The 11,358-nt window shown below is 46.6% G+C and overlaps 1 protein-coding gene across 3 annotated transcripts in view; it reads right to left on the bottom strand.

The window, feature by feature from the left end:
- Atg16l1 (autophagy related 16 like 1) overlaps window positions 1-3,465 on the bottom strand; it is a 32,972-nt gene extending 29,507 nt beyond the window's left edge. For all 3 annotated transcript variants that reach the window (XM_004637324.2, XM_004637325.2, XM_004637326.2), the window contains exon 1: window positions 3,213-3,465. In XM_004637324.2, coding sequence (XP_004637381.1) covers window positions 3,213-3,327 — 115 coding nt within the window. In that variant the 5' untranslated portion in view covers window positions 3,328-3,465. The remainder of the gene's footprint in view (window positions 1-3,212) is intronic.
- Between the last annotated feature and the right edge of the window lie 7,893 nt (window positions 3,466-11,358).

The raw sequence follows: 11,358 nt of genomic DNA, 5'->3' as shown, positions 1-11,358 counted from the left end.
TGAGCTGGCCACACACACACACAATAAATAAATGTAATAAATAAAAAAATAAATAAATATTTAAAAACACACACACACACACACACACACACACAAAAAAAAGAAAAAAGAAAGAAAAGAAAAAACAAAAAAGAAAAAAGACAATGATTCAGGCAAAAGGAATAGCAGAAAGCTGTCTGGTCAGCAGCTGGAAATCAACACGGAAGCCAGTACATGGATGGGGAAGATGAGAAAGTTACTTGTAACCAGCAATGAAAGAAAGAAAGAAAAAGACTAACAGCGATTACATGAATTGATTTGAGTTGGTGAGAAGTCAAATACCCTGAGATTCTATGCTTAGGCATCCAAGAAGATAAGGAACACAGGTGGGAACAGCGAGGGGATGAGGTTAGACTGCAAGCTGGAGGAACGGGAGAGAGGTGGGCCCCTTCCTGCCTGTCCCGAAGGGCAGGGCCTACAGCGCTACCACACAAGGCAGATTAACGAGAAAAAACACAATAAACCCATTAATGTGGAATGGAAAAAAAAAAAAAAATGTGGAATGGTACAAAATATGTAATTGACAAGAAAGGCTAGGTGGCTGCAGCTTGCTCTTTTTCCCAAGAGACTGGGTGACAGGGCAGGCCCAGAATACAATTCTATTACACACATAAAAGGCAAACTGTGTTATAACTGTCTCCCAGAAAATCTCCAGATGCCCAGGAGGATAGCTGAAAGTCTATCTGGGTATGGACTTTGGTCTATCCTCTCAGTGATTAATCCTTCCTACTTAGTTGATGAGATTCCTAGGGAGAGAGCTTTAAACAATTGCCATTTCTTTTGGGGACATTTTTCTTGGTGTGCTAAGAGCAGCTCTTGGTGTTTAGGAAAGGAAGGGGGTATCAGGAAGGCCTGGAGTCTGAAACTTCCTTCAGCTGAGCTTGTCAAAGTACCCTTTGGGTGTCATCTTCTAAGCCCAAACAGCACTTTCGAGCTAAACCAGAAATAGACCATGAGCACATGGAGGTCATAAATCCAAATTCTTGTGATTAGATGATTTAGAACAAAATGTTGACAGGATGTATGCTAATCATTTCCTGGTGAAAGACTCATCAGAATCTTGAGTCTTGGCTCCTCGATAACTAAACACGGAACTCTTACGAGAAATACTTTTTTATCTTGGTTGAATGGATCAGCTAAACTCTGGGAAAGTGGTCCCACCCTGTGATATTCTAACCAAGAAAAAGGTTTAAAATCCAGCCCCAAGGCTGCAGCTGTCTTGCTCTCATGCCCTGTGGGTGTCCTATGTGTTCTCTGCTGCGCCCTCAGGCAGCCACCACACTCATCTCTGTGAACTGATCATGGCTGTTTTCACTTCATAAGACTATTTTTGGATGGTATTAGGGCTGACAGGCAAGCGCTCTCCCACTAGGGTCCTCTTTACTTTTTAAACTTTCAGACGGGGTCTTGCTATGGTGATCCTTCCGCCTTAATCTCCCAAGTAGCTGGGATTACAGGTATGTGCATGCAGCTCCCCTTTGTGCTCCTGTTCAGACTGCTACAGCTTCAGTCCATTTCTGAAGTGCAGAAAGACATCCAACTTGTGTCTCTGAGGTTGTAGCGTCTTACGTTTACAGACAATTAGAGATGGCTTCCGAAGCACTTATAGACAAAGCACAGTGTCATGAAGCAGTCAGAGCAAGCTTCATCCCCATTTTATAGATGCCAGAAGGTTAGTAAAGGGCAAGTCCATCCTCCAACCTGATTTCACTTTAAAGGGCTCAGTCCTTTGATGAGTAAGAACTCACTAATATCTGTGAACTGAATTTCTGCAACCTGTGAGGGAATCACATTTTGAGTAAGAGGAGCGTCCTGTGCTTGGGAAACACTGGTCTACCAGGGCCTCTGAAGAGTACATGCAGCTGGGCGTGGGAGTGCACACCTGTAATCCCAGCACTGGGGAGGCTGGGACAGGAGGGTCACCCTGAGTTTGAGACTAGCCTAGGGTACAAAGTGAGCTCAGAGATGCCTCAAAAAAAAAAAAAAAAAAAAAAAAAAAAAAAATATAAAAAAGGGACAAAAAAAAAAACATGATCTAAGATGGCAGCAGTACAACATTCCCCTTTCTTCCATCTGTTTAAAGACAGATGCTGTGAAAGCAAAGAACTACTTTTTGGGAAACTCAGGGAGAAAAACAAATGCAAAAGTTCATTTCTGTAAGTCTCACCATCAATCTACTCTATACTCCCAAAAGATAACTTCATCACTGCTAGTCTCAGTTTCTTTGTGGGTAAAACATGCAACAGCTGGACCTGCTGCATTGAATTCTGGCGAAGATAAAACACAAACAAACAAACAAACAAACAAAATAAAGATACACAGTAATATAGTCTACAAAAAAAAAGGTAACATACACCAAGTATTTACCACTCAAAACTTGTCTGTACGTGGGGAACAAAAACACTGATCCTGCGTTCTACCTCCATTTGCTCTGGATTAGTTGGCCTAGGTGTGGCTTGGGCTCTGTAATTAAAGAGTCTCCAGATGGTTCTAAAATACAAATACATTTAGGAACAGATTCTGCACAGTGACACTGCAACAGATAGGAATTATTGTTTTGAAATCCCATCATCCACCCAACTCAGCACACTCTGTTCCCTTGCGTTGTGAAAAAACTTCCAAAGTTTTCAGGCCGGCGCGATGGCTCAGTAGACTAAGCGCTTGCCTGGCAAGCACAAGGGCCTGAGTTCAATCCCCGGTTCCGCCAGGAAAGAAGAAGAAAAAAAAAAAAGAACAAAGTTTTCAATACTAAAGGCTATGTTACAACTAAGTCTCGTATATTAGGGCTCAGAAGTATACTCGACAAAGAAAAAAATGAGGTCTGAAAATCAGAGAACAAAGAGGTCTGAAATATCGAGAGCTACACGTTCTGTGACACTTAGAAGGCGATGTCAAATCCCCAATTAATGCTTAAATTCAACACCTGTCTCATCCACGCGATGCCCTGCACCGGATGCTTCTGGAATCTGTCCACTTTAAAAGCAAACGCACTGGGCCCTACGATACCCCTGAGGATAGCGAACGGAGGGGTGAAGAACCTAAATGCGGGGAGCGTCCGAGATGCAGCGTGCCGAGGCGGACGCTAGGCGCGCAGGTGGCGCCGGGAGCCAGGCCTCGGTCCCACCTGGAGGCCCGCGTGTCCCGCCCGCCCCCAGTCCGCGCGGGCGGCTCACACTGCAGGATGATCTCCTCGAACGCCTGCCTCTGCAGCCGGTCGCGGCGCCTCAGCTCCTCCGCGATGTGGCGTTTCCAGCGAGGGAAGTCGGCTGCACGGAGACCCGACGACATGTTGCACGCTGCTCCGGTGCGTCAGCGCCGCGGATCCGAGTGGAGTCTGGCGGCCGCTGCATGCACCATGTGGCGAAAAGGCCGGCAGCTCCAGCGTTCACCCCCACACACAGGCCGCTGGAAAGGCCAACCAGGACGTTCTTCCGGCAGCCGCCGGAAATAGCTTTGGGAGGAACAGGAAGTCCCGCCTCCTCGTTGCGTACGCCAACGCAAGCACGCGACCGCGGCAGTCTCAGGGCGCTCGCAGTGACGTCAGCTCCCAAAGCCGGATGCGTCGTTGCAGAGAGATGGCCGCTGGGGGGCGCTTTGGCAACGCAGTTGGACCAGTTCTGGCTGGCAGGAAACAGAAAAGGAGGCACTGCCGCCTACGCTTTTTCTTGTCTTTTTTCTCGGTCTACCGCCTTTTACTTCATTTACACAGTTTTCAACCAGAAGCAGAAGCCACACCCCACGAAGTAGCTGGGTGCTTGAGGATGAGTGACAAACTCCCAAAGCTTCAGTTTTCTGATCCATAAGATGGGGACAATCATGGTACCTACCTAACACGGTTGTGGCGATGACTAAAAAGCAAAACCTGAGCAAGGCCCTTAGCACTGTGCCTGGCTCAAGTCAAGCCTCATTTTACCTGCACACCAGGTGTCCAAAGGGCTGGCTGAGGCACATCAGGATGTGGCCAGTCAAGTCAGGACAATCGATCACTGCCGAAATGCATGCTCAGAGCAGCTTGAAAGGCCTTCGTGGGACTACCCGGTCCTGACCTCACAAGAAGATAGAAAAACGGTGGCCAGTGACTTCACTGCCACTGCCCGTTTGCTCTGGCACTGGCCTGTGCGTGCAGGACATATCCTCAAAGCACTTCTTTTGTCTTTCTTGTTACCTTTAAATAGATGTTAAACTTTCAAGTTCATGGATTGTCCCATTCAGTTCCTTGAACGGGGCAAGGGCCCTAGAACTGCTGGACTCACCCCTTTCGGACTACGTGGCTGCTTTAGTTTAGCAAAATCATCCCACCAGCCACCAACTGTGGAAGCAAGCTTTTTCAATTTTTTTTTTGTTTGTTTGTTTTTTCGTTTCTGATTTTTGTTTGTTTCGAAGTGAAAGGGTAGAATGATGTGAATAGTGTATCCATTTGTGTTTATCGTTAGAACCCTAGAAATGATGGCCTAACTGTCCTCATAAATGTGTCTTTAAAAAATAATCTAATACAGGGACTGGGGTTCAATCCCCAGTACCTCGTGCTTCGTGGGCCCCACCCCCAGTTGCACTGAGCCACTGAGTCCCTGCATGTTGGCGCATACCTGTAATCCCTGTGCTGGGAAGGCCGAAAAGAGGAGGACCACTACAAGTCTGAGCTGTGTAGTGAGGCCTGTACCAAATGTATATATATATATATATATTTTAAGTAGTCTAATAAACCGGACATGGTAGTACATGCCTGTAATCCCATACTGGGAAGCTGAGGCAAGAGGATCACAAATCCGTGACTAGCCTAGGTGGTGTGGGGAGACACTGTCTCAAAACATAAGGGGCTGGAACTGGAGCTCAGTGTGAAGGCCCAGTGTTCAATTCCCAGTATTGAAAAGGGAGGAGGGAAATGGGAGACACAGGGCCCTCTGTGTGAACTCCATCTGCCCTTAACAGTTTAGTGAATGCATTGGAAGAAATTAGAGCAGGACAAAGACTGGAGAAGATGAAAAGAGTGTCAGAAATCGTCTTCTAAGGTCAAGTCTGGAGGAAGATCCTTCTTGGATAGAAAACGTGTACACCAGAATGACCTAAAGCAAACAAGTGAAAGGCCAGAGAAGGCCAAAATGGAAGTAACTGCTGCACACCCTGCAGAAAATGAGGAAGCACTCCCAGTACATCAAGAAACTTCAGCTGTGGTGGTACAGCCTGTAATCCTTGCATTTGGGAGACTGGGGCAGGAGGATCATTGCAAGTTCGAGACCAGCCTGGGCTATAAAGTGTGCTCAAGGCCAGCCTGAGCTGCATAGTGAGACCCTGTCTCGAAAAGATTTTTTTTTAAAGTTGTTTATAGTACAAGTAGTACATGATCTAAATGCAATTTGGGAAAATCAGGTGTTCCTTGTACCTCCATTCATTTGTTGATTGGAGAGTAATTTTTCTTTTATAAATACATTTTTGAGACAGAGTCTCACAATGCAATCCAGGCTGCCCTTGGGCTCACTTTGTAGACCAAGCTGGCCTTGAACTTGCTGTGATCCTCCTGTCTCAGCCTCCTGAGTCCTGAGATTACAGGTGTGTGCAAGCATACCTAGCTGAATGAAGAATAATTTCTAACCTCAGGGTACTAAACTCTGCCAGATGTGCCCTCTTCTAATCTACTACTTTCCCTGGCACAGGACTGCAGCCACACCAAACCCCTTCCTTCCCTCTGCCAGCTGCTTGTTTGTTTTGTTTTGGGGTTTTTTGGCATTTTGAGACAAGGTCTTTCTATATAGCCCAGGCTGGCCTCAAACTCATGGTAGTCCTCCTGCCTTAGCCTCCTGAGTGAATTATTGGTTCATTCCTCTGAGTTAATTCTCAGTTCAGTAGTTACTTCCGAAAGCCCTGCAGATGACAGAGCCTCACCTCAAGCCTGGGTTGGCTTTCGCCGCTCCCTTGCCTGGTGTCTGGTCCAGCTGACATTGCAGTTTGACTTGACCAGAATCCATGAAACAGAATAATTTTATTTATTTTTTTTAAATTTTTATTTATTTATTTATGTGTGTGTGTGTGTGTGTGTGTGTGTGTGTGTGTGTAGCCAGCTCAGCCCACCAGGGGGTGGGGCTGGCTGGCATGTGGTGCTGGGGGATTGAACCGCAGTCCCTGTGCTTTGCTAAGCTTGTTCTAAGTAGGTGCTTTAGACCACTGAGCCATCTCACTAGCCCCAGCACCAATAATTTTAAATGATATATTTTGCAAACAAGCCAACAGAATATTCGGACCACAATCAATAGAAATGCAGTATGTGCTCTCTTGAGGGGAAGGAAGGTTATTTCCTGGACTTAGGGTGCTGCACAGACCTGAAGCAGGGCTGTGGCTGGGCCGCAGGAGCCCTGCAATCAGGGCGCAGAGCTGGTGGTGATGGGGAGCCCTGCGGTGTGCCACGGGGCAGAAGGAGTGGTTGCCTGGGGATGGGTCATCTGAAGGGAGAGGGGACATGGTTGTCTAAACCTGCTGGTGCCAGAGTGGACCTCAGAGCTTGCATCTATGCTGGTGGATTGAGAGTGTCCACAGGATTAAGCATGTTTTGCTGGGAAGCAGCATCTGTGAAACGGATTTGGACTGCTTCTCTAATGGATGTAAGGTAGATGTCAAATGTCCCAAGAGTCCTGTAGCAGTATCTTAATTTGCTCACTGAGGAGTGAATGAGACCTCACTTGACAAAGAGCTTTCTTGTGGAAACTCTAGTTTCATGAAAGCAGAGCGCCCCAGGCCTCGGCATGGCTGCATTTCCATGGCAGTATTTGCACTGTGGAAGCTCCCAGCAGTCTCTCCTCAGGCGCAGACACTTCTCCTCTCATCTGAGAGATCCTCTAGTGATGCTCCAGGTCACATCGGTCTGAACATGTTCCAGCCCTGACCCTCAAATGATTGTATTTTTTTTCTGTCTTTTTTTTTTTAAATTAAATGTATATGGTATAGGGTCTCACTATGCAACTCAGACTCCTAGTGATCTGCCTGTTTTCAGGCTCCCCAGCACTGGGATTATAGGTGTGTGCCCTTAAGCCCAGACTCAGTCGCCTGCTCAGGGCGCGCAAGGTCAGGGCTGGCACGATACAGGCTGACTGTAGCGCTTGCCTAAGCAGGCGCTTAGTCCTCTGGGCTATCTCACCAGCCCTCCCCCCACCCCTTTTAATGTCTTTTTGAGACAGGTTTTCACCATGAAGCTCAAGCCGGCCTTGAACTCACTTCGTAGCCCAGGCTGGCTTGAACTCATGGTGATCCTTCTGCCTTTGCCTTCTGAGTATTGGGGTTATAGGTATGAGCCACAGAGCCCAGCTGTCCTGTTGACTTTTAACTTTTCCTGTTGGGTCTTTCATGTTCAGTCAGAGAGTGGCAACATTCCGGGTCCAGGCTGGGTCAAGTGCAGGGGCGAGCATCTCAAGGGCTCAAAGCTATCCTAGGCTGGGTGCTTGGCCCAAGAGACTCCGCCCCAGGATGGAGACCTAAACACGCTGTTGATGGACAGGAATACAATCACAGGGGAGTGCCAACAAGCTTGTGGTATCTTTTCACTCTGCTTTTTATGTTTTTCCAAAATACTTTATGTTTTAGCTGTGTGTGGTGGCATAAGCCTGCAATCCTAGCATGTGGGAGGCTGAAGCAGGAGGATCACAGGTTCAAGGCCAGCCTAGGCTATATAGCAAACCTTGTCTTTAAAAAAAAAAATCTGGGCTGGTGAGATGGCTCAGTGGTCTAAAGCACCTACTTAGAACAAGCTTAACAAAGCACAGGGACTGTGGTTCAATCCCCAGCACCACATGCCAGCCAGACCCGCCCCCTGGTGGCCTGAGCTGGCCACACACACACACACACACACACACACACACATATAAATAAAATTTTTTTAAAAATCTGTTTTTATTCTTAATCTTTACTTCCACTCCTTTTCACCTGTTCCCTAATGCATGTTAGTTAAAGTAAAAATAAACTAATAAGGGTGGCACAATCATTTAATTGTCCACTGCATGAACCTAGTTGCTGCTTATCAACCAAATGACAGTGAGAAAGCAGTTAACATGGGTTTTCAGATGCCCCAGTGATAACCCCAAGCCCGTTCCTCCTCGACAGTTGTGACGCTCCCTTATGGCACGAATCGCCTGTTTCTTCTTACCCCTCCGTTTTTCTTTGTTCCCTTGAGTGCCACTGGTTTTGCCCATGTGTGCACACTGCAGGGAATTTTCATTCCAAAGCATTGGTGCGCACAGATTCAAGTACATGCAGGGCATTTCCATGTAACTACCTGCTGATACTCGGGGTCTGTGTTGTAAAAATGATTGTCAGGGGCTGGGGGTGTCACCCCCTGTAGAGCACCTGCCAATCATGCACAGGGCCCTGGGGTCTGAAGCCAGCACCACAAAACCAAGCCCAAAGTACGTCACATGTCTAGGGTGGTGGCAGTGTCTTTGTACTTGAATGTAAGCATTGAGTGGTAGCCAGCCTTCGGAGAGGAAGTCCTTGTATTGCCTGTGCCCTGGATGCCTGGCACACAGAGTGCTGGCCCAAGGATTCCTCGTGGTGCTTCCAACACACCGGGGCAGGAGCCCTGGTGGTCACATTGCCCTGGTCTGCCTCTGTGTCTTTACGGAGGCAGCATTTCTCCCTGATGCTGCTGTCTTTATAAGTCTGAGTAATGGTTAACACTGACTGATTTTTACTCACCAGGCACTGGGTTCTACCAGATCAGCTTACTTCTCGCCATCCTATGCTCTAGATGCTATCAATGTTTCATTTTTTATGGATATGGAAACAGACACATGAAGTCAGGGACCCTCTAATGTGCCTGTTAAGCAGCACAGCTGGGCTACATTGAGGGAGACAGGGAGTGGGGTGGGGGAGGCCTAGCACAGCGTGCCACCCTTGGCATCCACTTCCCTCTGTAGACTGCAGCTTCCTTCTTCTCTGGGCTGTGGCCCATCCTTTTTGTTCCTCAAATCTTCCCCCGCCCCCAACGGAGAAGGGCTCCACCAACAGTTCCTCAGCACCAGCAAGAGGCCAGATGGAGCTGGCATCTCCAAGCTCTAGTCTTAATTCCTAGGAAAGAGCTCTCCTGGACCAGTGGGGTTCTGTGCCTGACAACCAGTGTGGCCAGGGGATGAGATGACCTGTTTTCCACAGCGCTCCCTTGGATGGTGAGAAAGAGCAGCTCTCAGAAGGAGCGTGTAGAGGGCACCTTCTGTAGAACCTGCCCAGCACCCCCTCCCCTATTCCGTTGGTAACAGATCCTACCCTGTCCACTACATTCATCATACGTGGTCCCCGCAGTGGGCATGGGTACCCTTCACCATCCTCTCCAGGATTTAAGATGGATATGGGAGAGAGGAGCGCTCTTCTTCCTCAGTTATGAAGCCTGAGGGGGTGTGTTACGTCCAGATCCTCTAGCCATGGCCTTTGACTCACGAAAAGGTCAGTTTAGGGAAAGAAAGAAAAAAAGAAGAAAGAAAGAAAGAAAGAAAGAAAGAAAGAAAGAAAGAAAGAAAGAAAGAAAGAAAGAAAGAAAGAGTCCAACAGGCCAGAGCAGATGAAAGAATCCAGAGCCCTGATGCAGTTAGGTCTCTGGTCCCAGCTGCTCCTGAGACCTGCCTGGAATTTCAGCCAATGTGTTCCTGTACTTCCCTTGAGCTGGTTTATTGTGTGGATTCCAGAGTTTTCCTTCTACCTGTCACCAAACACACAACAGGCCAAGGAAAGGCTAGGGCTGCGCAGAAAATGTGCTTGTCTCTGTAAATAAACAATCTCTATCCAAGCTCAGAAAGTTTCTGGATTTAGGATCTCCTGAGAGATTGAGTAAGCTTAAATCTCTGTTTTAAATAATAGAATGGGGCAAGGGAGCTAGCTCAGTGGTCTAAGCACCTGCCTGGCAAATGCAAGGACTCAGGTTCAATCCTGGTACTGAATGCCATGCCAGCCGGGATCCAGGTGTGCCATGCTGGTCACTGACACTGGGCATGGTGGTGGTACATACTTATAATCCCAGAGCTAGGGAGGTTGAGGCAGAAGGATCACTACAAGTCTGAGCTGTATAGTGAGACCCCACAGACCCTGTACTAAATATATTTTTAAAAATAAGATTATAGTATCACTTGAGAGAAATTTAAGTTTTAAAAAATTACAACACCAAAGTTACAATTAGAGATATGAGAATAGGAGCCAGACTTGGGGGCACACAGCTGTAATCCCAGAATTTGGGAGGCTGAGGCAGGAGGATTACAAGGGTGAGGCCATCCTGGGCTACCCAGCAAGTTCATTACCAGCCTGGACTAAATAGCAAAACCTGCCTCAAAATGTAAGGACAGAAAGAGAGAGAGAGAGAGAGAATATTAGAACTATTGTTACATACCATATTTGGAACTATTTTCTCTTTCTTTCTAATGGAAAGTGAGGGGACACCACCTCACAAAGCACCATTTGAATGACTCCTGAGGTATTTATACCTCTGCAGGGCATCTTAACCAACACTGCGCTTTCAGCTGGTAGAACCAGAAAGCCTGTAGCAGCAGAATGAGATTTTGATTCAACAAACAAATATTTAAACATTTCATGTCATTAGGTACGTTTTTTTTTTTATTTTAAAAATGTTTATTCTTACATTGAGCATTTCAAGAAAGAAATTACATTGATTTCAAAATTCAATCACATTGAACCAAGGAGTTGAATTTATGGCCTTTATAATCATACTTAATTAATATCTAGGAACACAGGCAGACCAAAGCCAGTTCATGGATGAAATGAGTAAAATAACTATGTAAATGTTATTTTACATTTGTACATCTCAGGGATGGTTATTAGGGATGATCAGGGATGATCAGGTAAATCTCTGTCATCGGGCTTTTTGGTAACATGACTTACATTCATTTCCATCACTCTGTATACATCCACTTTAAATGCGAACAACACAGGACATGATCTTTGTTACCCTAAAAGAAAGTTCAGTCTAAAAATATGATGAAATTCAAGAAGAAAGTTCTAAGACTCTTACCCAGAAGCTTTCAGTGCACGTGGTATTACTTTGTTGGCAACGATGGTTCAAGGAAGGATAAGAAACAAAAATGCTTTCTTTACCAACTGAGGACACAATTGAAGAAACGGGAACTGGGTTTCTGAAAACTTTGCTAGTTGTGGAGATGGCCCAGGGAGGTCTCCTGAGGTCAGTCACTGACCGCCTTCAGAAAGCCCTAGCCAGAGTTACAGAAACGAGCGTTTAGAGTACTATTTCTAAGGACAAACATAATTGGGCTTTGCCGTCTACAAATAATCATCTCTGAAAGCCTGTGAGCATGTGGTTGTGGCTCTGGCCTAGTGGGG

This window comes from Octodon degus, unplaced genomic scaffold, assembly GCF_000260255.1.
Source record: "Octodon degus isolate 3935 unplaced genomic scaffold, OctDeg1.0 scaffold00089, whole genome shotgun sequence".
In the NCBI taxonomy this organism is placed as follows: domain Eukaryota; kingdom Metazoa; phylum Chordata; class Mammalia; order Rodentia; family Octodontidae; genus Octodon; species Octodon degus.
Note: the sequence above shows the minus strand (reverse complement) of the source record. Positions and strands in the feature narration are given on the sequence as shown.